The sequence below is a fragment of the Cynocephalus volans genome, chromosome 1, assembly GCF_027409185.1.
Source record: "Cynocephalus volans isolate mCynVol1 chromosome 1, mCynVol1.pri, whole genome shotgun sequence".
Classification (NCBI taxonomy): domain Eukaryota; kingdom Metazoa; phylum Chordata; class Mammalia; order Dermoptera; family Cynocephalidae; genus Cynocephalus; species Cynocephalus volans.
In genome coordinates this window covers 93,310,120-93,337,655 of record NC_084460.1, presented here as the reverse complement: position 1 = coordinate 93,337,655, position 27,536 = coordinate 93,310,120, and the positions used below count along the sequence as shown (strand labels likewise).

At 38.2% G+C, this 27,536-nt stretch overlaps 1 protein-coding gene across 1 annotated transcript in view; it reads right to left on the bottom strand.

Annotated features, from left to right (window-relative positions):
• LOC134382919 (EGF-like and EMI domain-containing protein 1) overlaps window positions 1-15,311 on the bottom strand; it is a 572,482-nt gene extending 557,171 nt beyond the window's left edge. Inside the window, 1 exon segment of the mRNA XM_063103582.1 lies at window positions 15,223-15,311. Within this exon segment, the coding sequence (XP_062959652.1) occupies window positions 15,223-15,311 (89 nt within the window).
• Between the last annotated feature and the right edge of the window lie 12,225 nt (window positions 15,312-27,536).

Genomic DNA, 27,536 nt, shown 5'->3' with positions numbered 1-27,536 from the left:
TTAATGATAAAAGGACTGATCCATCAAGAAGACATAACAATCATAAATATGTACGCACCCAATGTTGGAGCAGCCAGATTTATAAAACAAACTCTATTAGACCTAAAGAAGGAAATAGACACTAATACCATAATAGCAGGGGACCTGAACACTCCACTGTCAATATTAGACAGATCATCTAGGCAAAGAATCAGTAGAGAAACACAAGATCTAAACAAGACTCTAGACCAATTGGAATTGGCAGATATCTACAGAACATTCCACCCAACAACCTCAGAATATTCATTCTTCTCATCAGCACATGGATCATTCTCCAGGATAGATCACATATTAGGTCACAAATCAAGTCTCAATAAATTCAAAAAAATTGGAATTATCCCATGTATCTTCTCAGACCACAATGGATTAAAACTAGAAATTAATAACAAACAAAACTCTGGAAACTATACAAACACATGGAAATTAAAGAGCATTCTACTTAATGACATATGGGTCCAAGAAGAAATCAAGCAGGAAATCAAAAAGTTTATTGAAACTAATGAAAACAATGATACATCATACCAAAACCTGTGGGATACTGCAAAAGCAGTATTGAGGGGAAAATTTATTGCATTAAATGCTCACTTCAGAAGAATGGAAAGATGGCAAGTGAACAACCTAACACTTCACCTTAAAGAACTAGAAAAACAAGAACAATCCAATCCTAAAGTTAGCAGACGGAAAGAAATCATTAAGATCAGAGCAGAACTGAATGAAATTGAAAACCAAAAAACAATTCAAAAGATCAACGAATCAAAAAGTTGGTTTTTTGAAAAGATAAATAAAATTGACAAACCATTAGCATGGCTAACAAAAAAAAGAAGAGAGAAGACTCAAATAACAAAAATTAGAAATGAAAAAGGCGATATTACAACTGATTCATCTGAAATACAAGGAATCATTCGAGACTACTATAAACAACTATAGGCCAACAAATTTGAAAATCTGGAGGAAATGGATAAATTTCTGGACACACACAAGCTCCCAAAACTGAACCGTGAAGACGTAGAAAATTTGAACAGACCAATAACAATAAAGGAGATTGAAGCTGTTATCAGAAGGCTCCCAACAAAGAAAAGCCCAGGACCAGATGGATTCACAGCAGAATTTTACCAAACATTCAAAGAGGAATTGACACCGATTCTTTACAAACTATTCCAAAAGATTGAAACGGACGCAAATCTCCCAAACTCATTCTATGAAGCAAACATCATCCTGATACCAAAACCAGGTAAAGATATAACCAAAAAAGAAAACTACAGGCCGATATCCTTGATGAATATAGATGCAAAAATCCTCACTAAAATACTAGCAAACAGAATACAGCAACACATACGAAAAATTATTCATCACGATCAAGTGGGATTCATCCCAGGGATGCAAGGTTGGTTCAACATACGCAAATCAATAAATGTGATACACCATATTAATAAACTCAAACACAAGGACCATATGATTATCTCTATAGATGCTGAAAAAGCATTTGATAAAGTTCAGCACTCATTCATGACCAAGACCCTCTATAAGTTAGGTATAGAGGGAAAGTATCTCAACATAATTAAAGCCATATATGCCAAACCCACTGCCAGTATCATCCTGAATGGGGAAAAGCTGAAAGCTTTTCCTTTAAGAACAGGCACTAGACAAGGATGCCCACTCTCACCACTCCTATTCAACATAGTGTTGGAAGTACTAGCCAGAGCAATCAGAGAAGAGAAGGCAATAAAGGGCATCCAGATTGGAAAAGATGAAGTCAAACTGTCCCTGTTTGCAGATGACATGATCCTATATATCGAACAGCCTAAAACTTCTGCAAAAAAACTGTTGGAATTGATAAATGATTTCAGCACAGTAGCAGGATACAAAATCAACACACAAAAATCAGTAGCATTTCTTTTCTCCAATAGTGAACATGCAGAAGGAGAAATCAAGAAAGCCTGCCCATTTACAATAGCCACCAAAAAAATAAAATACTTAGGAATTGAGTTAACCAAGGAGGTGAAAAATCTCTATAATGAGAACTACAAACCACTGCTGAGAGAAATTAGAGAGGATACAAGAAGATGGAAAGATATTCCATGCTCTTGGATTGGAAGAATCAACATAGTGAAAATGTCCATACTACCCAAAGTGATATACAAATTCAATGCAATCCCCATCAAAATTCCAAAGACATTTTTCTCAGAAATGGAAAAAACTATTCAGACATTTATATGGAACAATAAAAGACCACGAATAGCCAAAGCAATGCTCAGCAAAAAAAATAAAGCTGGAGGCATAACACTACCTGACTTTAAGCTATACTACAAAGCTATAATAACCAAAACAGTATGGTACTGGCATAAAAACAGACACACTGACCAATGGAATAGAATAGAGAATCCAGAAATCAACCCACACACTTACTGCCATCTGATCTTTGACAAAGGCACCAAACCTATTCACTGGGGAAGGGACTGCCTCTTCAGCAAGTGGTGCTGGGATAACTGGATATCGATATGCAGGAGAATGAAACTAGATCCATACCTCTCACCGTATACTAAAATCAACTCAAAATGGATTAAGGATTTAAATATACACCCTGAGACAATAAAACTTCTTAAAGAAAACATAGGGGAAACACTTCAGGAAATAGGACTGGGCACAGACTTCATGAATACGACCCCAAAAGCACGGGCAACCAAAGGAAAAATAAACAAATGGGATTATATCAAACTAAAAAGCTTCTGCACAGCAAAAGAAACAATTAAAAGAGTTCAAAGACAACCAACAGAGTGGGAGAAAATATTTGCAAAATATACATCTGACAAAGGATTAATATCCAGAATATATAAGGAACTCAAACAACTTTACAAGAAGAAAACAAGCAACCCAATTAAAAAATGGGCAAAAGAGCTAAGTAGGCATTTCTCTAAGGAAGATATACAAATGGCCAACAGACATATGAAAAAATGCTCAACATCACTCAGCATCCGGGAAATGCAAATCAAAACCACATTGAGATACCATCTAACCCCAGTTAGGATGGCTAAAATCCAAAAGACTATGAACGATAAATGCTGGCGAGGCTGCGGAGAAAAAGGAACTCTCATACATTGTTGGTGGGACTGCAAAATGGTGCAGCCTCTATGGAAAATGGTATGGAGGTTCCTTAAACAATTGCAAATAGATCTACCATACGACCCAGCCATCCCACTGTTGGGAATATACCCAGAGGAATGGAAATCATCAAGTCGAAGGTATACCTGTTCCCCAATGTTCATCGCAGCACTCTTTACAATAGCCAAGAGTTGGAACCAGCCCAAATGCCCATCATCAGATGAGTGGATACGGAAAATGTGGTACATCTACACAATGGAATACTACTCAGCTATAAAAACGAATGAAATACTGCCATTTGCAACAACATGGATGGACCTTGAGAGAATTATATTAAGTGAAACAAGTCAGGCACAGAAAGAGAAATACCACATGTTCTCACTTATTGGAGGGAGCTAAAAATTAATATATAAATTCACACACACACATACACACATACACACACAAACCGGGGGGCGGGGAGGAAGAAGATATAACAACCACAATTATTTGAAGTTGATACAACAAACAAACAGAAAGGACATTGTTGGGGGGGGGGAGGGAGAAGGGAGGGAGGTTTTGGTGATGGGGAGCATTAATCAGCTACAATGTATATCGACAAAATAAAATTTAAAAAAAAAATAAAAATAAAAAAAAAAAAAAAAAACAAATAACATTAGGGACATATTTTTAAGGCTAGTTAATCCTTGAAGCACATGTATTTTAGAACCAAAACAATGTCCTGGAATATATAGCAAAGTTTTAACAGACAAATTAAAACTAGAGAACACAAGGTATGTTACAGTCTAACAAGCTAAACTGTAGCACAGCCAAAACAATTTCCAATGCTTATAATTAATTTAAGTTTGGGGTAGATATTTTTATTGGGGAGAGAGCTGTCTGGGGGGTGGAGAAACATAGGCTGAAGGTAGATTATTGGTCATTAGTTTTAATTTAACAAGTCTTGGGCTCATACTTTGCTCTCAATGAAATTAGAATCTAGCTGTAGAAATAAAGTGGTCGATGTAATAAAACTTGACAGAAAATTCTGAAAGGGACTTTAAGAGACCCTAGGATTCAGATGAGGGAGAAGAGGGAGTTTTCTAGTGGGACTGAAATGGGGTAATGTGATAATCTACCTTCAAGCATACATAGCCACTACAAAGAATCCCTCAATTGTTCAATGAACCAAAAAAAATATTTACAGCATTTACAACCATCATTAGGTCATTAAAATAGACTATGAACTCTCTGGTCCCTTAAATTTTAATGAACCTGAGCTCTTTAAATGCTGCAGTGAGAACAACTTTAGCTGTGAAACAATTAAAATGTTAATGTGGTTTCTACTGTAAATAGATTTATGAAAGAAGAATGCTGACTGAGTTGTTTCCTCACCCAGACTTGTTACTGTCAGTTGGATTCAAGCAAGATTTGCTTTACAAGAAATGTAAGGCATTCTTTTCAATGGCTGGTGCAAAAGGGGTTTCCTGTATCAAAATTCATTTCAGTATTGCATATAACATGCCTAAAGCCCAATACAAATGCTGTTCTGTTTTCACATAATTGGCCAATGTGTATCGCTGTCTTGAGTTTACACTTATTTTATTTTATGTGTGGTATCCAGTACATTTAAAGGAAATCCATGTTCATTTTTTGCTCATCCTAATACACAGAGAGTTTAAAAGTTCAAAAGATAAGAAGTGGTTCTCAGTATGAGTAAACCGTGAAATGCACTAAAAAATAAATTTTTGATGTCAAGATATATTCCCAGTTTATTCATGCTGAGAATTGTTTTCTTATCTTTTGGACTTGGAAGCTGTTATAGCCAAAATTTGTTTAAACTCCATAATAAATAAAGATACAATACAATTTGACTATTATTTTATTATCGTATACTTTCTTCCAGCTTTATTGAAGTATGATTGACAATAAAATTGCATAAATTTAAGATGTACAATGTGATGATTTGATATACGTACATATTGTGAAATGATGACCACATCAAGTTTTCACGTGTGTGGTGAGAACATTTAAGACCTACTCTCAGCAAATTTCAAGTATACAATTCAGTATTGGAAACTATAGTCCCAAGCTGTACATTAGATCCCCACATGTAACTTTTGTTTATAAATCAAACCCATCACAGTATAAGAAAAATCTTCAGGTCCATCTACTGAATATTAGTGTTTTGAGCTCCAGAAAGGAAAAATTACTCAAAATTTTGTTGTTTTTCTCCTGCTCAGCATCCACTATACTAAACCATGAAAATAGTTATCTTAACAATTCAGAGAAAGCAAACATTAAGTCTCCTGGGAATGCCTCTTTCCTGAAGAGTGGAGGAAAACCCACTAAAGCTCAGAATTACAGGGAATTCTTAATTAACCATATCAGTGAAGAGGAACATTAAACAGCATTGAAAACTGTCCCTTGAAGAGTGACAGAAAACATTTTCCAGATCAGGAGTTGACAAGCCACACAGTTTATATACAAGGAGCTTATTTTATAAAGAATAGACTAGAAACGCCATTACTAATACCAAAAGCGTCCTGATGGTTGTCACATGGTTATCAAATAGATTTCTCTAGTGAAACTAGAGAGCTCCAGATACAGTAGACTCTCTTATCCATAATTCTGCTTTCTGAGGTTTTAGTTACCTATGGTCAACCACAGTCCAAAAATGTTAAGATATTTTAAGAGAGAGCAAGATAGACCACATTCACATAACTCTTATTACAGTATATTGTTATAATTGTTCTATCTTATTATTAGTTATTGTTGTTAATCTCTTACTGTGCCTATTTTATAAATCAAACTTTATCACAGGAAAAAGTACAGTATATGCAGGTTCAGTACAGCAGTTTCAGGCATCCACTGTGGGTCTGGAAATGTATCCTCCACAGAAAAGGGGGGATGACTTGTACCTATGTCAAATAAAAATGTCAGTTAAGATTGCTGAGACAGACAGACATGCAATGAATTCTATCTGAGAGACATGGAAGTATTTGTAAAATAGGTGACTTTTGTGCTAGGCCTCAGAGATTGGCCTGGAAGAGATGGAGAAAGGAGTTCATTGAGAGCAAAGACTCCATGGCAGGAAAGTGTGGAGTGCGTTTGGGGACCCTGGGATATCCTGGTCAGGATAGAGCTGAACGTGCATAGGGACAGTGATGGAAACACCAGTCACCCACAGTGTACATCATCCCCAGAAGATACTGTACCCTTCCAACAACCTCCACGGCCTTACACGTTCTGCTCTCTTCCTGCAAAGAAAGCTCTTCTGATCCCAACCCCAACTCATCTTCAAATGCCACCACTTCCATGAAGCTTTCTGTGATTTCCTCCCATGAATTTGGTTTGTCCTTCCTTTTTAATTACATTAATACTTTAATCTAGCTTCTTTATGTTACTATCCTACCACAAAGAACTGAATACTTGATAATAAGCTCCTTGAGGCGATGACTCTTTCTTAGCCATCTTTACAATTTCTGCAGAACCAAGGAAAATGCCTTGATGATTATGACTTGATCCAGAGTTATGCCCCATCTAAAATTAATTCTCCTGGAGTAGTACAGCAGGAAGCTCTTTCAACTGTCATTTCTAGCCAGGGCAATAATGAGCTAAGAATGATGGCAGATACACAGTAAACATTTAGTCAGGCAAGAATGCAGCCCACCACCACCTGAGGCCACCCTGTAGGAGCTTCCCCTTCTTGTCACCAAGACCAAAAGTGATGGCCATGAGAGGTAAGTTCTCACCTAGAACAATGTTCTTCTATTGCATCTGTTAAGGTAGGTCCAACTCAATTATCTCTTCAGTAGTGACAATGCCCACCTTCCAAGTTCTACTTCATTTAACTTCCCTGAGGCCTTCCAGAGCATATACCACTCCTTTTTTTCTTCCTCTCAGGCAGTTTCTTAATCTCCTTCTTAGGCATTTTAAATCTGTCCTCCTCTCCTATGTTAAAATTTCCAGGTTTCCTTCCTTAATAATCTTTTCTCCCCACTTTTTATATAGATTTGTCTCTAATCACTTTATAGCTCCAGCCCAAACCACACTCCCGAGCCTCAGATCCTTATGGGGAACTTCTCTAGAACATTTCCATTGACAGAAACATCAATGCCCACATGGTCACTGCTGAACTCATCCCCTTCTCTCCTAAGTCTCCTCCTCTTGTGTTTCTGACTTTCTCCTTTACCCAGAGGCCATCTCAAGTCTCCCTCTCTTTACTCTCACCTCCATACAGTCATCAACTCCTCTTGATACTAATCTCTTACACCGGTTCCTTCCTTTCATCACCACCACTATTTCTTTTGTTGATCAGACTCACACCACTTCTACCTAGTCTACTGATAGAACCTTCCAGCTGGATGCCCTGCCTCTGGCTTCACCCCTCCCCAGACCGTTCATTACATAAAAACACAAATCTGATTAGGTTACTCTTCTGCTTTTGTTAGTATCTTCCTGGCTTCCCAATGGTTTCATCACAAAGTCTAAAGTTCTCAGCTTAATATACAAGACCCTTCTTGAACTATCCCCTCTTAGCTGCCCTAAACTCATCTTTTATTGTGGCCCCATATAGATTCTTCCATCCAGGCATACTGTCAAGAAAATGATTCATGGTTTTCCTAACGGGGAGATCTTGCCTCCTTCTTCTTGCACAAGGTCTTCTCACCACCATCACCACCTTTACCACCCACTTACTCTACTTACAGTCAGCTGAAGAAAATCAGCCCTTGAAAACCTACCCTGAGATCCTTTGTTCTTCCTTCCCTCCAGCTGGGGTGTGTGTTCCATTTCTGCCAACTTTGTATTGGTGGACTCTGGTTTGTTTGTTGGTCTCTCCCCAGGTTCTATGAGTTGCTTAAGGAAAGAGGATTGCCTCACTCCCCTTTATATCCCCAGTGCCTAGCAAAGTACCTGACACTGAATAAATGTTTGTTGAATGGAAGTAACAAGAAAATAAATTAGTCAAGTATTAATCAACTGGGTTAGCAATTCAATTTCAGTGTCAGTGAAAAAGACACATATACTTGGATTTGAACATAGCCCCTAGGGTAAGCTCACTAAACCTCTGTGTTCATCTATTCCAACACATTCCTACCTATTTTAGAAGAATGGGAAAATCAAATGCTGGATTCAACAAAAGAAAACAAAACTAAACATAAACCTTAGCAAAACCTGTGCTGCTAAAATGGGGAAGACAAATGTTAGGAATGTAGGGAGACAATTCTTCGCAGTCTCCTACATTTCTGCATATCTTATGAAGAAGCTTTGACAGCTTTTTTTTTCTGGAAGGATGTGTGTATAGTGAACAGCCTTGGAAGATGGTGAGAGTGCCTTCTGTGGAAGGCAGAGTTGTTTCCCAAGCAGGATAATAAAAGATAGCTCTCCCTCTAGAGACAAAGGTTGGACAGGTTTGCTAGCAGACCGCTTACAAGAATAGAGGTTTTCTAAGCTCCAGGTTCCTCAGCTGTGACACAAACTCACTGTATCCATTTGGGCCACTCCTCATATTACCTGCTACAGACTAAAGGACTAATGAAGTCATTGGTCTTTGACCCAGGAATTTCATGTCTTCTGTTAGTAGCTATGAATTGTGGCAGACTGACTTGTTACCTTGCAGGTAGAATAAAATCTTAGACCCTTCTTAGTTCTGTACTAGGAGAAGGAGACTAAAGGCAAATTTTTTTAAAACAAACAAACAAACAGAAAAAAAAGGGTGTGAATAAATGTTTGTAAAATTGAATAATGCCAGAAAGATAAGGCCTTGAATACAGTGTCATAGTTCTGATGCTAAAGTCAGACAGCCTGGGTTTACATCCTAGCTTTACTACTCACTAACTGTATGACCTCTCTCCTGAGCTTCATACCCATACATACAGTTTCTCAAGAAAACTTTAACTTCCCTGGATTTCAATTTCCTCATCTTAAAATGCAGATATTAATATTACCTTCTGATAGGGTTGTTGTGAGGATTAAATAAGTTAAAATATGTAAAGTACTTAAATTGTTCCTAGCATATAATAGGTGCTATTTAAGAATAATATTCAATGCTTGAACTGTATTGCATTTAGAATCAGAATTTTCAAGAGAGGAAACAATGTTATTAGGCCTTTGCTTTAGAAATCAACCTTGATAAAACTTAAAGAGTATATAAAATAAAAAAAGGATTTGAGGGAATATGAAACAAGAGTTAATTACATATAACAGTCTAGGAGTAAAAATAGCATGGCTGGGCTTAAGTGGCAACAGGAATAAGTGATTCAAATGAGTTTTCATCATTGGTGTTTATAGGACTTGGCAACCGATAGGAATAAAATTATTAACTTAAATTTATCCAATTGCCATATACAAAGTCCTTTTCACAATCATCTCACTTCAAGCACATAATTATGAGGTAAACTGGAAGGAAAGTGAGAGATAAGAGATTTCAAATATGACAAAGGGGAAAACTTGCAAAGTACCTGAGAAGAAGATGTCGGAGGAGACAATTATGACTAGAGATGGTCTACGGACATTTCCAGTCTGAAACCCGTGAAGACAATAAATCTATAGTTGAAAATGCAAGTCTGTAGCTCCAAAGATATTGGGGCTAGATGTACAGACCTGGGTCTTATCAGAACAGAGCCAGTGGAAAGAAAGAGACAAACCAGTAAAGTGTAAAGAATGGGAAGAGGAATAAACGTAGAAGGTAGGAGAATGCAGGGGCAGGTAGTGGGGGAGAGCTACAGAAAAAGCACAGCAAAGAAGTGGAAAAGTGAGAAACAGAATAGCCAGTAATGTCACAATGCTACAGAAAAAGGAGCTAGGGTGAGTCCTGAAAAGAGGGCACCCTATGAGAAGGAAGTTTAGCAGAAGAGGCCAGACTGCAATGTGTTAAATGATTAAAGATAATAAAGGAAGCAGCATCAATGAGCTATTGAGAAACTGAAGGTTAAGGAGAGAAGAACCAAGATCAAGACAGATCTACATACAGACATGACATACCACAGACGCAAAATAGAGAGAGCTGTAGAAAGGAAGACTTGGGTACATTTAGGAGAAGAGAAAAAGAAAAACAATAGAAAGGAAAAAGTTGGAAACAAAAGAAAGAAAAATGATGGATAGAGGAAATATTTAAAAGATGGGATCTAGAACATACAGGGAAGGGATTACCTTGAAACAAGAGTGGGAAATTTATTTCCATGAGACACAGAAGAAAGAAAAGTAAACATATGGAAAAAATATTCAAACAGAAGACAGAGACTCTGAGAAAATTCATATAATGCCAATTTTATCAAAAAAGTATGGAGTAGAGTTGACTGCTAAAACCACAGGGCAGAGGTTTGGGTCTACTTGGGGGAACAGGAGAAAGAGCAGCTATTATTGAATATAAGTAAACAGACCCAAACTAAGTAAAAAGATCAAATAAGCTGGCAGTCTGAGGGCAGAGGAAGGTCAAGGGTAGAGGGACCACCACACAGTATTAGGAACAGGGCTCTAGAGCTAGACAGGATGGGTCCAAGGCCCATCCCACCACCTCTCAGCTGTGAAACTTCAAGCAAGTTACCTAATTTCTCTATGCTTCAGTGTCCTCATCAGAAAAAAAGAGATGATAGTATTACTTACCTCACATGATTGTTGTTAAGATTAAAGACATTAATAAATACAAACTGCTAAAAATACTTTTTCACCCATGGAGAGTGCACAGAGCCTCCTCTTCTCCAATTTATGCTCATTTAACATGGCTGACCTCACAAGAAAGAAAAATCTTTTTGAATCAATTTACACTAATGGGTAAATGGTAGATATGCCTGAATTATTTGTAAATTTAAAAATGGATTGTTATTAGGCCCAGATATCTCTTGTTCACTCATGCTATAGTCAGAATGTTTGTTTCTCCTCAAAATCCATATGTTGAAATCCTAAGCCCCAAAATAACAGAATTAGGAAGTGAGGAGGTAATAGAATTAGGAGATTAAATCATGAGGGTGGAGCCCTCATAAATGGGATTAGTGCCCTATAAAACAGGCCAAAGGAAACTTGTCCCCTGCTTCTACCATGTAAGGACACAGCTAGATCTGTGAACCAGGAAATCAGGCCCTACCAGACACCATGTCTGCTGCCACCCTGATCTTGGACTTCCTGGCTTCCAGAACTATGAGAAATAAATCTTTGCTGTTTATAAGCCATCCAGTTTATGGTACTTTGTTACAGCAGCCCAAACAGACTAAGACAGCTCAATTTCAGGCTTCATCATATGAAAAGTTAAAAAAAAAAAAAAACCCACAAAACAAACACCAAATTACAGCACGGTATGTGGGGCAGGAGTCAACTTTGTTAATTCCCCTTCACTATTCCAGATTATTGTCATAGCTTCATCACTTGTTCTATTTCTAAATTCACTGATTCTTCATCAAATCTAAATTTCTGCTACACCCACTCTGACCCAAAGTTTCTTCTTCAGCTACAGAAGGCTGAAGTGAAACATAGTTCTATATAGATGTGTTGGGGGGGGTGGTGAGGTAGATAACAGTATTATATCAGGCATATTTTGAATTTTTATGGCAAAACTGCCTGTATCAGATATCCACATTAGGGTATGGATGTGAGATGTCCTACACAGTTTGGAAGGCTGCTGAGACATGAAATGACAACACCTTTTAAAAATCTCTTTAGGTACCAGAGAAATCCCAGTATTCCAAGTCCCAGGAACTTAAGCTACTGGATCAGCTTGTATTCACTTCTGCCTGGCATGATATCTGCAACACTTCCGTGTTTACTACTTTTCATCATATTGCATGAAATAATTATGCGAGTGTTTACAAGAGTACATTACAAAGGATAAACTTTCATAGAATGCAGTACAGCCAGTCATTTTCCGTTGATGTCTCAGAGATCTGGAGTAGAGTTTACTTCCTCTTATTTAATCCTTTAGAAAACATTTGTGGAGTACCATTAACATAAGTAAACTCTTCAATATCCCTTTATCAAAATGTCATCAGCAGTTACAACTCTCCAATTCATAATGCACGTGACAAGGATACTTTTCTCCACTCTACAATTCCCAGTTTAAGCTTAGCCCATCATTTTAATTCTTTAGCCACAAGAACAGGAGAATTTCTTATGAAGAGTCCCAACAAGGACAAGAGAACTCAGATCTTACTTGTAAGGAACTATTCTACCCACTGCAGGAAAATTAGCATCCCAACCTCCTCCGTAGCCAACCCCAAATGCAATTAGAACCCTGTAGCTACTGCAACAATCAAAGAAGGCTGCACCGGTGTCTTAATACCCACCAGGTATAAGGCACCAGGCCTATAACCATTGGGAATGTTTGGAAGTGATTAAAAAGAACTTAAAAATGAAGCTGAGCCTGAAATGGACCATATATGTTAACAGCTCTAGCTCTGGAATTAAACTGCCTGGGTCCAAATATTCTGAATTCTTGGAGTGTGAATTTAACCTTACTGTGTCTCTTTCTTGATCATAAAATGGGAACAATAATAATAGTGCCTGCCTCCTAGGCTATATCTAGGATTAAGTGAAATAATACATGTAAAGTATCTAGAAATTTGCCTGGAATCTAACTAAGAATTCAAATGGATTAATTATTACCTGTGATTTCCAATGCCTACATATAGGGTAGAAACTTAAGCACTCTTTGTGGAATACTAATTTTATAAATCTGCCTAACCTTAGTTTTCCAAGTTCCCCTAAATGTGATAAGACAAGGTTATCAGACAGATCAATTATTATTAGAGTTGGAATATCCATATGTAATAGATTTTTTGCTTCATTAATAAAATTTACTTTGAAAAGGAGCTTACCTTAGGAGAAATGCACCATAAACCCAATGCATTAAATTTAGGCTGACCGTTAGTTAGCTGCACAGTCATTTCCTATTTTCAGTTGTCACCCCAGCTTCAAAATCTGCTCAAGTACAAGATCAGCTACATAAAACTTTTACCAGTGTTAATGACCTATAAGTGCCAGTCAGTAAGATTATGCGTTCTCATTAGTGGTCTTCACCTCATTAGGAGCCTGCTCTCACTGATAATGGACCTCAGAGGTCAATAAAAATCTCAGAAAGAATTCTCTTTAATTTAATAGATGGACAGGTGTGCAGAAGCCAAGTGCTATCTATACACAGTTGCATTCCACATGCCTACAAAAATTGCAAAGGCATCTGCAGAAACCTAGCACTAAATTCCAACATGGTTCCTGCTAAAGAAACCACCATTAATTCTAATACCAAGGAGGACTAAATACAAAATTGATTGCATTTGACTCATCCAGATTTCAGAAAGCGTTAAGAGTCATCAGAGTGATCTCAATAACTCCCTGAAAAAAGCATCTCTATTAAACACTCAAGAATTTATATTGTTTTTAATACCTGATTTATCTCACCTGATAAATAAATGAGCTGCAGTAGCAGTCTCCTTAAATAAAAATATGCCATGTCATCCCTCCAGCCTTTTCAACAAAAGCGTCAATATTGAAACATGAGGTAAAACAGTTAAGCAATGTAAAAAGTAATGTGGGTATTTCTGTTATTTCTCAGTGCTTCCCCAAAGGGATTATTCAGTCTCAGTGTGTATGGGTGATTCTGTGGCTACCCAATAAATCAACCCGGGATACAGGATACACTTTAAAAAGGCACTTGTAAAGGTAAGAGCATGGCTACCCAGCCATCTTGCTAAAAGGCAGTTTCTAAGAAGTGAAGGCTTATGCATGCACAAGCTATCTAAAGTGAGATGTGTTCTCTGAGATAAACTGAAGATGACAAGTCTAAAGCAACCTTCTCTTCAAAATAAACAAGACATATCTTATCAGTTCAAGAGAAATCACATACCCAGAAACTCCTCGTATTTCTACAAAATACATATTTACAAACTATGTAGGCAAGAAGTTCTGCGATGCCTCCGAAACTCAGGCCATGTCTCAAGATTTATAGTTAAGTGACATTTGCAGTAATTAGATAGCAAATGGAATCTCACATGACAGGGGTGAAATACGAAAATGTAAAGTGAATCCCCAAATAGTATTTTTCTTACAAGAAAAAGTAAAGCCCGAGAAAGATATGGATGGCTTTGTGTACTTATTTAAACCATTTTCTAGTATAAAATATTAACATTTCAGAAAAGCAAAGAAATAGCAAAGAAGCAAAAATGTGTAAATGTTCAAATTACTCTGTTGTCCATTCGTAACCACTCGAGAGCAGACACCGAAAAGCAGAATTAGATCTGGCTTCTCTCTCAGGCGGTTCGATGACGATCCCGCTGACGCTACAGAATTCCGTGAGAACTTCTCCAGCCAGTCAAGGGGACCAGGCAATTTGTAAAGACTTGGACTTCCTGTGAGCTCCTCGCTACGCTTGACACGGTGACCAAGAATTAAGATCTCCTAGCCTTCATGATTTCTAATCTCGAAAGGAAACCGTGTCCCATTCTAAAACGATGCGCTTCACTCATCCTCCTAACTTCAGTTCTCCAATCTCAGTGGCCCGAATGGTCTCTGACACACTCATCTCCCCAGCTCCTCACTTCAGCGGACGAGTTGGGGTTCACCTGTCCCATCAAACCTGTGGAATAATCCACGCCTTCGGACTTGGTGATCCCACCTCCCCCCTGCAAAACAAAAAAGTGTTGACGAACTCATTGATCTCTGGAGAGAAGAAAATGTCAAGAAACTCGCTGTTCGACAAGATTTCATTCAAAACCCTTTCACAAAGTGGCACTTGTCGTTAGCCAATTACTGTTGCAAACAGGAAATTAACTGAAACACACACACACCCCCAAACCCACCACGCGCACACACCCAAACCCGGAAAACAATCTGTCAAGAGCTGAGAAAGTAGCAGTTAGGTGGACAGCACACGGCCCCCGGTCGCGGTTTTTTGCTCCGGGACCGAGGCTGCCCGAGGACGCGCTGGGGATGGCGTTCCCGCCGCGCTCCGCCCAGGACAGCGCGCAGACCCGCGGTGCCCGCCGGCACCTCATGCCCCCCAAGCCTTCTCAGAAGGAAGGGCTCCGGCAGCGACGTCTGCAGCAGGTTCAGGGTGGGGCGGGGGCGCACAGGCACCCGCTACCTCCACGCGTTCCGGAACGCGCGGGTACCACTTACATGCCCGGCCGGAGCTGTAGGGCGCATCCTGGCGGCCAGCCGGCGGCCACCCAGGCGCAGAAGCACCAGAGCCACAGTCGCGAGGGCATCTCGGCGAGACCGAGTGGCTCCGGCAGCCGCTCCGGCAGCCGCCCCGGCTCCGCAAGTCCGAACCCGGCGCAGAAGTTGTGCTCGCCGGGCAGAAGTTGCAGTGCAGGGCTCGCGGGGCCCGCGAGGTGCGTTTCTCCGCGGAGGGCGCGGCAGCAGCTCGGCCCCACCCGGCGTCACAGGCGGCTGGGAGCGCGGGAGGAGCGGCAGGGAGAGCTCCCGAGGCGTGGCGGCCGCCGAGCTGCGCGCCCCTGCTCCACCGGGAGCGACTAAAGCCGAGAGAGCCCCGCGGCCCCGCAGCCCCCGCAGCCTCGGTGCCATGGAAACGCGCTCGCCGCCCTCCAGCCCCGGCCCCTCCGGAGCGCTTAAAGAGACAGCCCCGCCGCCGCCACCGAGGGCTCGGCACGCTGCCGGGCGACCCCCACCGCCTGCGCCCTCCTCACCCCTCCTCTCTGCCGGAGCGCGCGAGGGTGGGGAGCGGAGGGGAGGGCTGGACGCAAGGGGCTGGAGAGGCCGCTGGGACGCAAAATAAGAGGCTTCTCTCAATACTCCCCATCGCTTCCTAGCCCCCCCCAACACACCCCCCAAACCCCGTCAAAGAGGCGAAGCAGCTCTGGCTTTCCCCCTCATGCACCAAACTGCTCAGAACACAGCCAGCTGTGCATCTGCCACAAGCAGAGACCAAAGAGGCTGACTTTGATTCTCTGTTCCGCTCACTCCGCACCCTGAGTCTGGGGAGTTGGTCAGAGCACCAGGTGGGGGAGATGTGTTTCAAGTGGGAACCAGAGGGCAGTTGATTGAGTCCAATCTCTTGCCAAATCGACAGTTGCAAAACACATCGCCTGCTCATGCAGAAATCCTCGTTACTCAAAATGGGATAATCTCCCTTCATTCTACTTGGCCATCATCTCACCCATGTAGGCAGCAGAGTTGTCAGGAGGAGCCAACCCTTTTACAAACCTACTCCCTCCTTTCCTCCAAACCAGCTCCTTTCCCTCCAAATAAACGGAGGAGCAGCCAGTTGCGAGCCCCCACGGCCCTTCCAGAAGGGAGCAGCGTCTGCTCGGACCGGGAAGCTCCGGCTGCGGTGCTGGCTAGCACTGCCCGGGACGCACAGCCAAGCGCGGCGCGGTAGCCAGAAGCTCCGGCCGGAGGCTGTGCTTCTGCCTGGCGCCAGCTGCTGTCTGGAAGGCCACAAACCTCTGGAGTCCGTTTCATGAAAATAAAAATCTATGGTGCGTCGTGCCCTCCAACAAGGACAGTTCAGTCTCCGAAGCCATAATCTGAAGTTTAGCCCTGCAGAAAATGGATCAGTCTGCAGTGGGACAACTTTTTTCTTTGATTTCTAAACTTATTAAAAGTGGCTCTCCAATGACTCATTCATAGTCAAATATTTAAAGTGGTACAAGCTGATTTCCTCAGTCCTAGTAGCCCTAAAATGATCTTTCCCAATGGTCTTTTAGGCTCCCTTTTGCTCTTCATAGTTGAATTAACCATCTGGCTCTTAGTTTCAGTCTTCCAGTCTTCCAAAACCGAAAGTTCCTTTGCTTCTCCCTACCCACTTCTCCCCCACCCTGCTTTTTTCTGTAACTGAGGAAGAACTGGGCATTTAAGGCATTTACAGGAGGGACTGAGGAGCAAACTTTTGGGGTTTCTCTCAAAAGAAAAAAAAAAAAAGATGGGATGAGAGAGAAGTATACCTCTCCTGAATTCTTTAGTATTCTGTGATTTTGCCCTCCTTGATTTTTGGAGTTTGGAATTTATGCTACCCTGCACTGTCTTTTATTTCTCTTAGAAGTATCTGTATTTTTTTCCTTTCTATTGAAATTTGAAAACTTAGAGTGAAAAAAATCATAAATACGCATCTAGATGATATCTTTATCTTTTCACAAATGTCATTAACAAACAGAATTTTAGAGTTGTTTGCACAATAGAAATTATTTGAACCCTCTTATTTCATAAAAGAAAGATTCATTCTTACTTCCTTTTCCAAATATGTTATACGTGAACCAGGCCTTCTCCAATCCCAGAGACAGTGGACTTGACAACAGTGCTGATATCTACTGTAGAGATGCATTGTCACTTGGTTAACTTAATTAGTTCTGATAAAGACAGGCCCAGCATAGATCGCTAAAACACATTAAGAATTTTAATCTATTTTTAACTCTTACTTCTAACTTCTCCTAAATCTCTTTGCCACCTTTGTTAACAAGTAACAAAGTTGATTCCTTAATTTCACCTTTTTGTTTTTCCTCTGCCTATTCTAGTGAGGTGCTCATGAACAGTGAAATGACGAAAGGCAGGGAAGGCACTGTGGACGTGGAAAGGAAGACAGGAAACTCAATTCTACACGACAGTGTTGGTTTCTGAAATGATCGTACAGACCAAATAAGGAGGGGCTGGGTCTCCTCTTTTCTCCTCTTCTGAGTCTATGTATAGGTAAAAAGATTAATCTTCTACATTGATTCCATGTTTCATTTATCTTTTAGATGAAATCTAAATTGTTTCAATACTGTTCGATCTTAATTGTTTGAATGAAAACTTATAGCCTACCTAAAGATGACAATACAGATTAACTGTACCCTGAAATTTCCCATGACTTGCTAAGACTTTCTTTGCTTCTGGACTATTTTTCTTTGCAGGGCTCTATCTTCAACTAATCTCATTCCCTCCTGAAATGTAAAAAGTTTCCAAACATTTTCTTTCTTTATATTACAGAAAGCCATGCATAAATAATAGACCATATTTATTAAAAAGGCTAAATTTCATGTATGCCATAGCTGAAACTCAGAACAATTTTAAGAGATAAATACAGGAATATATGTAAGTTCTGATGGCATAGTTGTTTTGTCAAGGACCACTTAGGTATGTGGGAAATAAATCAATACATTAAAAATCACAAATTAGAAAAATTTCCTTTTATGTACATTAGTTTGAAAGCACATTTTTATTATAGATGAACATTTGAAATACTTTGGATATGACAGGCTAAATATGATTAGTGTACATTTCATGAAGTGAGGTTGATTTCAAAATATTCTAGCATGGATAATAATATAAACACAATGTCATGCAAGCAGGTATCATTAAATGAAACATATTCTTCCAGCATAAGCATTTGAAATTTTTCCATGAACTAGAAACCCCTGATTTGAATTCAACTCTCCCATTTGCACTATATTCATACAATTTTAAAACAACTGGTTATTTGGTTTGATTGGTTGGTTATGCTGTATCTCTGAAATAGGGAAGGATTATCAAACTTATTAGTTAGTTTTACATATTAAAAGAATAATGCAGTTCAGTGGTTTGGGGGTTCTATGAGCATACAAAATGAAGGCAGATACAGATTAATTCTACCTTCATCAACTAAAGTGAAAGAAATTTAAAAATTAACAAAGCAAGGGAATAAGCCAGGTACCCAAAGAGCACATTTTAATAATTAAGAGAGGGAGGTTTGTGTTGATGACATTCCTTGCTCACACATAAATTTCATGGGGGGGAGCCCGAAATGTCATGAGTTATGTTTTATTTTTGTAAATGATCTTTTACACTACCAATCCAGACAGACAAATGTTCTCTCTGAAAAGAGTCCAAAAGATTTGGAGGGCCCCCAGTGAGAATTCCACATGTCACCCCACTCTCCCTCCAGACCTTCATCAAAGGAGGAATAAATCAAACCAGCTTCTTCCTTGTTAGGAAGAGGTGGGGTAAGCCAGTTTCATCCTTTGCATATGCTGGTGGTAAAAAGGAATGCTTACCTAAAAAGAAATAGACTCCGACCAGATGTTCTCAAAATCTTCCTCAGCTGCTACTTGAAGCTTTACAGTCACCAAATACTTTTATCTTTTCATCTATCTTCTTCTAATTGAGAAATTGTTGATCCATGCAGTTCGACAGGCAGACTGCTATAAAAACCTTCCTGCTAAAGCTTTTCAGCCCTGCTCTCCTTCTGCACACAAAAACTTCCAGTGTCTATATGGGGACAGAAAGGCAGAGCAGACCACTTCATGCAGCAGGTGTTGTGGGTTGAAAGAGGAGGAGGTCAGAAAGCGATTCTTCAAAAGACAGCTTCTGTCACCTGAAAGTTTAATAAATTGCCATTATAGAAATGTCTACAAGCACTAATGAGCCATGTACATTGAAATCTTGATGTCAGGCAAAATACAATGAAATTCACCCAGGAAGCAACTGGGATTGTCACACCAAGATGTGAATAATCATTCTCATTTTGGGTTCATCTGCCACTAAATTTTGTCACTACAAACCTCTCTCTCTCTCTTTCTCTCTCTCTCTCCCCCCCCTCTCTCTTTCTCTCTCAGAAAATGGTAAATTCAGCATAACACTCTAAGATATCTGTCTGGTGATTTATACATAATTTATCAATACTGTGATACCCATTGGTCATAAAGACTTACCAATCAAATGTATAACACAATTACCAGGCCAAGAATACATATATTTATTAGAACATAATTAGAAGAATAGCCCAGATTACAGATTGTACTTTTTTGAAAACTATACTTTGCACAGCTGATGCTTTTTTGTTTGTATGGGGTAAAAAACATGTAACATTAAATTTACAATCTTAACCATTTTTAAGTGTACAGTTCAGTAGTGTTAAGCAGATTTACATTGTTGGGCAACAGATCTCTAGAACTTTTCCATCTTGCAGAACTAAAACTCTATCCTCATTAAACACATTCGTCCTCCTACCTGCCCCCCCATCCCTTTCTCTTTCTGTTTCTATGTTGACTACTTTAGATGCTTCATATGAGTAGAATCATACAGTATTTGTCCTTTTGTTTAGCAGAATGTCTTTGAGGTTCATCTATGTTATACCACGTGACAGAATTTCCTAGTTTGTAAGGCTTTATAATAGTCCACTGTATGTATACAGCACATTTTCCTTATATCCATCCTTCTGTCCACGGATATGTGGGTTCTTTCCACCTTTTGGCTCTTGTAAATAATGCTGCAATGAATATGAGTGTGCAAATATCTCTTCGAGTTCTTGTTTTTAATTCTTCTAAATGTATACCAAGAACTGAAATTGCTGGATAATACAGTCATTCTATTTTTAATTTTTGAGGAATCTCCATACTGTTTTCCATTATGGCTGGGCTTATTTACATTCCCACTAACAGTGTGAAGGGTTTCCTTTTCTCCACATTTCTCCAACGTTTATCATTTGTCTTTTTGATAATAGCAATTCTAACAGGCGTGAGAATTGTGCTTTTAATTTGCATTTTCCTGATAATCAGTGATGTTGAGCATTTTTTCATACACCTGTTGGCCATTTTTATGTCTTATTTTGAGAAATGTTTATTCAGATCCTTTGCCCATTTTTAAATCTGGTTATTTGTTTTCTTGCTATTAATTTGTTTGAATTCTTTACATATTTTGGATATTAGCTTATCAGATATATGATTTGCAAATATTTTCTCCCATTCTGTTGGTTGTATCTTCACTCCATTGACTGTTTCCTTTGCTGTGCAGAATACTTTTAGTTTCTCTCATTTGCTTTCCTAAGCTTTTGGGTTCATATCCAAAAAAAATCATTGCCCGGACAAATGATGTGAGGTTTTCCCCTACGTTTTCTTCTAGTACTTTTACAGTTCCAGGTCTTACATTTAAGTCTTTAATCCATTTGAATTAATTTTTGTGTCTGGTGTGAAACAAGGATCTAATTTCATTCTCCTGCATGTGGATATCCAGTTGTCCCATTGTGATACCCATTGTGTGTTCTTGGCATCTTAGCCTAAAATCAAATTGGGTTTTTGGGCCACAAAACAAGTCTTAATATACTTAAAAAGACTAAAATCATAGAAAATATGTTCTCTGACCAAAATAACAGAATGAAATTTAGAAAATTCACAAATGTGTGGAAATTAACACTCTTCTAAATAAAAAATGGGTAAAAAGAAAAATCACAGGGAAATTAGACAGTACTTTGAGATAAAGATTGAAGTGCAACATATCAAAATTTACTGGATGCAGGGCTCATGCAGTGCTTAGAGGAAAATTTATACTTGTAAACACCTATATTAAAAATAAGAAAAACCTCAAATCAGTAATGTAAACTTCTATCTTACGAAAATAGAAAAATAAAAGCAAACTAAGCCAAAAGCAAATGTAAGTAGGAAATAGCAAAGATTACAATAGAAATATATGAAATAGGGAATTAAAAAATAGAGAAAATCAACAAAATCATAAGTTGATTGCAAAATTTGCAAACCTTTATCTAAACTGACCAAGAAAAGAAGAAAGAAGACAGAAATTACTAAAATCAAAAATAAAACAGGGGCATGATACAGCAGTTGCTTTTTTCTATCATGCTTGTGTGGATTTTGAGGAGAGAGACATCCTCTTCTTTTTCAGGTCTCTGCTGGTGACTCTCCCTGTGTCACTGCAATTAAGTGTCTGGTGGGCCACTTTTATGATGGTTGTGGCTACTTCTGTGGCACTGAGCAGCTTTTGTAGCAGCTGTGGCTATGGTGGTGTCTACAGTGGCCACCCACAAGGAAGTGGTGTTTTTAGTGTGTTCCTGGCCTGCTTCCAGGCAAAAGATGCTGCCCACACCTCCTGCCTAGGACCCCAGGTGTGTTCCATGTCTTGCCTGCTTCTGGGTAGACAGTTATTCTAAAATCAATTGTCTGAAAACACTTGGATTTATTTCTAGGCTTTTTCTATTCTGTTCCATTGTTCTATGTGTCTGTTTTTATGCCTGTTCCATGCTGTTTTGTTTACTGTAGCTTTGTAATATATCTTGAAATCAGATAATGTGATGCCTCCAGCTTTGTTCATTTTGCTCAAGATAGTTTTGGCTATTCAGTGTCATTTGTGGTTCCATAGGAATTTTAGGACTTTTTAAAATTCCTGTGAAAAATGCCACTGAAATTTTGATAGGTATTGAATTGCTTTGGGTAGTATGGACAATTTAACAATATTAACTCTTCTAATCCATGAACAAAAGATATCTTTCCATTTATTTGTGCCTTTTTCAATTTCTTTCATCAATGTTTTATAGTCTTCAGTGTAGAGATTTTTGCCTTAGTTAAATTTATTCCTAAGAATGTTATTTTATTTTTTGTAGCTACTATAAATGGGATTGTTTTCTTGATTTCTTTTTTTGAATAGTTCATTGTTAATGTATAGAAGTGCTGCTGATTTTGTATGTTGATTTTGTATCTTGCAACTTCACTGAATTTGTTTATTATTTCTAACAGGTTTTTTTGCTGGATTCTTTAGTGTTTCTATGTATAAGATTATGTCATCTATAAACAGAGACAATTTAACTTCTTCATTTCCAATTTGGAAGCTTTAATTATTTCCCTTGCCTAAGTGCTCTGAATATGACTTCCAGTACTATGTTGAATAGAAATGACTAGAGTGGGCATCTCTGTCTTGTTCCTGGTCTTAGAGTAAAAGCTTTTAATTTTTGAATATTACTGCTATTATCTTAGCTGTGAGCTTGTGATATATGTCCTTTATTTTGTTGAGGTACATTCCTTTTACATATAATTTGTTGAGGGATTTTAATGATAGTCATAAAAAATGTTGAATTTAAAAAATTTTTTGTCAAATGCTTTTTCTCCATTTATTGAGATGATTGTCTAGTTTTTATCCTTCATTCTGTTAATGTGAAGTATCAAACTTATTGATTTGTATATGTTGAACTGTCCTTGCATCCAAGGAGAAAAATCCTACTTGATTTTGGTGAATGATTCTTTTAATGTGCTGTTGAATTTAGTTTGCTAGTATTTTGTTGAGGATTTTTGCATGTATTATCATTAAGGATATTGGCCTCTAATTTTGCTCTTCTTGTAGTGCCTTTGTCTGGTTCTGGTATCAGGGTAATGCTAGTCTCGAATAAAGAATTTGGAATGATTCTGTCCTCCTCAATTTTTTGGAAGAGTTTGAAAAAGACTAGTATTCTTTAAATATTTGGTAGAATTCATCAGTAAAGCCTTGGTTCTTCTTCAGTGGGAGATATTTTATTACTAATTTAATTTCCTTACTTGTCATTAGTATGTTCAGGTTTTCTATTTCTTCATGATTCAGTCTTGGTAAGTTGTAAGTTTCTAGGAATTTATACATTTATTCTAGGTTATCCAATTTGTTGGTGTATAGTTGTTCATAGTACTCTCTTATGATCCTTTGTATTTCTGTGGTATCAGTTTCAATGTCTCCTCTTTCATTTCTGTTTTATTTGAGTCTTCTCTTTTTTCATCCTGGTTAGTCTAGCTAGGGATTTTTGTTAGTCTATTTTCTGTTGCTTGTAACAGAATCCCCCAAACTGGGTAATTTATAAAGAAATAAAATTTATTTCTTACAGTTTTGGAGGCTGGGAAGTCCCCAGTCCAGGGGGAGCATTTGATGAGGACCTTCTTCTTGGTGGGAACTTTCTATGGGGTCCTGTGGTGATGTAGGGCAATCACATGGCAAAAATGGCAAGAGCTCTTTCATGTGTTCTTTATAAAGCCATCAGTCCACACCCATGATAACTCATTATTCCATGAATGAATTAATTCATTCATGAGAGCACAGTCCGCATGATCAAATCACCTCCCAAATGCTCCACCTTTTAAATATCATAATCAGATTTCCCACCTTCTTAACACTGTTACAATTGGGATCAGGTTTCCAAACACAAAGTTTGGGGAACACATTTGACCCATAGCAGGGTTTGTTGATTTTGTTTATCTTTTCAAAATACCAACTCTTAGTTTTGTTAATTTTTTTCTATTGTTTTACTGCTTTTCTAGTCTCTGTTTTATTATTGTGCTCTATACTTGATCTTAGCCAAAAGGCCGAGAAGTGATAATTGTGCTCTAATCTTTATAATTTTCTTCCTTCTCCTAACTTTGGGCTCAATTTGTTCTTATTTTTCTAGTTTCTTGAAGTGTAATATTAGGTTGTTTTGAAACCTTTCTCTCTGTTTTTGAGATTGTCATTTATTGCTATAAACTTCCCTATTAGAATTGCTTTTGGCACACCCCTTAGGTTTTGTATGTTGTGTGTTCATTTTCATTTATGTAAAGATATTTTATAATTTCTTTTTAAATTTCTTCTTTGACTCATTGGTTGTTCAGGAATATGTTATCTATTTTCCACGTATTCACGATTTTTTCAAAATTCCTCTGTTATTGATTTCTAACTTTATCCCCATTGTGCTGGAAAAGATATTTTATATAATGTCAGTCTTCTTAAATGTGTTAAGACTTGTTTTGTGGCTAACATATGATCTATCTTTGAGAATGTTTCTGTGTGCTTTAGAAGAATGTGTATTCTGCTGCTGTTGTGAATTGTTCTGTATATGTCTTTTAGGTCCATTGGTCTAAAGTGTAGCTTGAGTCCAATGTTTCCTTAATTAATATTCTGTCTGTATAATCTGTCCATTGCTGAAAGTAGGGTATTAAAGTCCCTTACAATTATTGTATTGCAAGCTATCAACCTTACTGTTATTGTATTGCAGACTATCAATAAAAGGCAACTTTTATTCTGAAGTTCTATTCTTTGTGTCTGACTGCCTTGGGTAACTGATCATATCCAAACAGCCACTATCAATGCTACTACAACTAACCATGCAAAGGAAGTTGAATATGTCTCATCATTAAGAAGCATAGGATGGAATAACACAGCCTTGTATGTGCTTGGTAGTGTATGCTCTCTGACCCAGTTATTTAGGCTACAGCTGCAGTGTTACTAATAGTATGTCATTACCTTAACTTTTGTAAAACAAATATTTATATCCAGGAATGATCAAAAGTAAACCTTGATAATATAGTCTTCCATTCCTTTTCTAACTCAATGTGAATAAATTAGAAGATGATTCCACAGAAGCAAATAAATGAGCAAAATGTTGGCTGACGAACCTCATTGTAAATAGGTAAAAATATCCACTTAAGGAGAAATTACTAAGCCCAGTATGGTCTCAGGCCTATCCATTTCAATCCCTCATCAGAAAATAGGAAGCACGATCAGCCATTCTCTGAAAGGTTAAGCCCAAATTGTGGCTAATTCCCCAACTCACCAGCCCAAAGCTGAGGTACTTCAAAGTTCATTATCCTACATTCAAATACAAACATAGTACACATTTGCATCTGGAATATTTTTTGTACTTTTGTCTATGTGTTTTATGTAACAGATGAGACAGGAAGCTTCAGCTTACTGTATTGCTGTAGAGCATGGTATCCAAAGTATAGTCAGCATACTATCAAGAAAGTGAAAAGACAACCCACAGAATGGGATAAAATATTTGCAAGTCATATATCTGATAAAGAACTAGTTTCCAGAATATGTTTTTAAAAATGCTTACAACTCAACAATAAAAAGAAAAACAGGAAAATGATTTGAATAGAAATTTCTCTAAGAAGATATATAAATAGCCAAAAAGCAAAAGCATATGAAAAGATGCTCAACATAATTAGACATTAGAGAAATGTAATTCAAAACCACAATGAGATGCTACTTCAAACCTACTATGATGATATAATCAAAGAAACAATACAAGTGTTTACAACAATATGGAGAAATTGAAACCTTCATATTTTTCTGGTGGGATTGTAAAATGGTGCAGCCACTTTGACAAATAATTTGACAGTTCTTCCAAACATCAAACATAGTTACTTAGCAATTTCACTGCTAGGTCAATAGAATTGAAAACCTATGTCCACACAAAAACTTGTACAAAATTGTACACAGCAGCATTATTAGTAATAGCCAAAAAGTGGAAAGAAACTAAATGTCCATCAATTAATGAATAAACAAACAAAATGTGTATATCCATGCAATAGAATATTATTCAGCCATAAATAAAATGAATAAAGTACTGATACGTGCTGCAACATTAATGAACCTTGAAAACTTTATGGTAAGTGAAAGAAGTCAGACACAAAAAGCAACGTATTCACTTATGATTCCATTTATATGACAGGTCCAGAATAGACATATCCATAGAGACAGAAAGTTAATTAGTGGTTTTCAGGAGCTGGGGGCAGGAGGGAATGAGGAGTGACCGTCAATGTGTATGGGGTTTCTTTTTGGGGTGATGAAAATGTATTGAAATTAGATAGCGGTGATGTTGCACTTCTTTGTGAAAACGCTAAAAAGTATCAAAATGTGAGCTTTAAAAGGATGACTTTTATGTTATTTAAATTATATCCTAATGTTAAAAAAAGTGCAGTCTGCAGACCAGTGGCAAACTGCAATTATTTCATAGTAGTCCCTGAGGAGATGAGAAGCTCATGCCAGATTGAAAGGAGACTGTCACTGAACACACTATTTAGTTAAACTGACTTTTTTGTTTTCATGGCAAAACTTTCTTAATGGAGTAAATTGCCCATTGACTTTCATTCTAAGATAAGCTCCTTACCATCTTTGGAAGCAGTAATGAAGAGTTCATAGACTGGTCACTTGGAGTAAATCTACATGCCTGACTTCAAGAGTGCACGTTCCACTGGTTCCATGACACTGATGAATGAATTAAGAGGTGCAGGTTTTGAAGGAAAACATTCCAAACTTATGTACTACTTATTGATTGTACGTGGTAACATAGCTTCATTTCCATTCGTCATGCTTACATATGTCCAGCAGTGAGTTAGGTAATAGAAATGAAGAAGGAGAAGCAGAAGGAAGAGGAAGATGAGAAATAGAGGAGAAGGGAAGGTGGAGGAGGAGGAAGCATCTAAATAAATACTAAGACGGATGCTACACACTCAAAGAGTTCATTCAATTCTAGGGGATTCAGAAATGTGACATATCCAATGTGATTAGTATATCGAGAGAAGTAGGCATAAAATGTGGAGGAGAGAAGGGTTACTTTGGGGCAGAATATGCTTTCTATGTGGTCAGAAAAGTCTTCCACAGGATGTGTGGCAGGTGGATCATAAAGGATGAGTAGGAGTTCATCAGGCACCCATCTCTAAATATGAAAGAACAGAACAAGAGTAATTTGACTAAAAGGCCACGTGTTTACATTGATGCTTGTCAAAATGTGGTCCCCAAACCAGCAGCATCAGCATTGCTTGGGCACTTGTTAGAAATAATTCTCAGGCCTATCCCCTAAACTACAAAATCAGACCGTCTGGGCGTGGGGTGCAGCAATCTGTGTTTTAATAAGCCCGTCAAGTGATTCTGATGCATGCTAAAGTTTGAAAACCATGATTTTAGATCAATACAACTGGTTTAAAAAATAGATGCTGAGTCTTGAAAGAAAAAAAAGA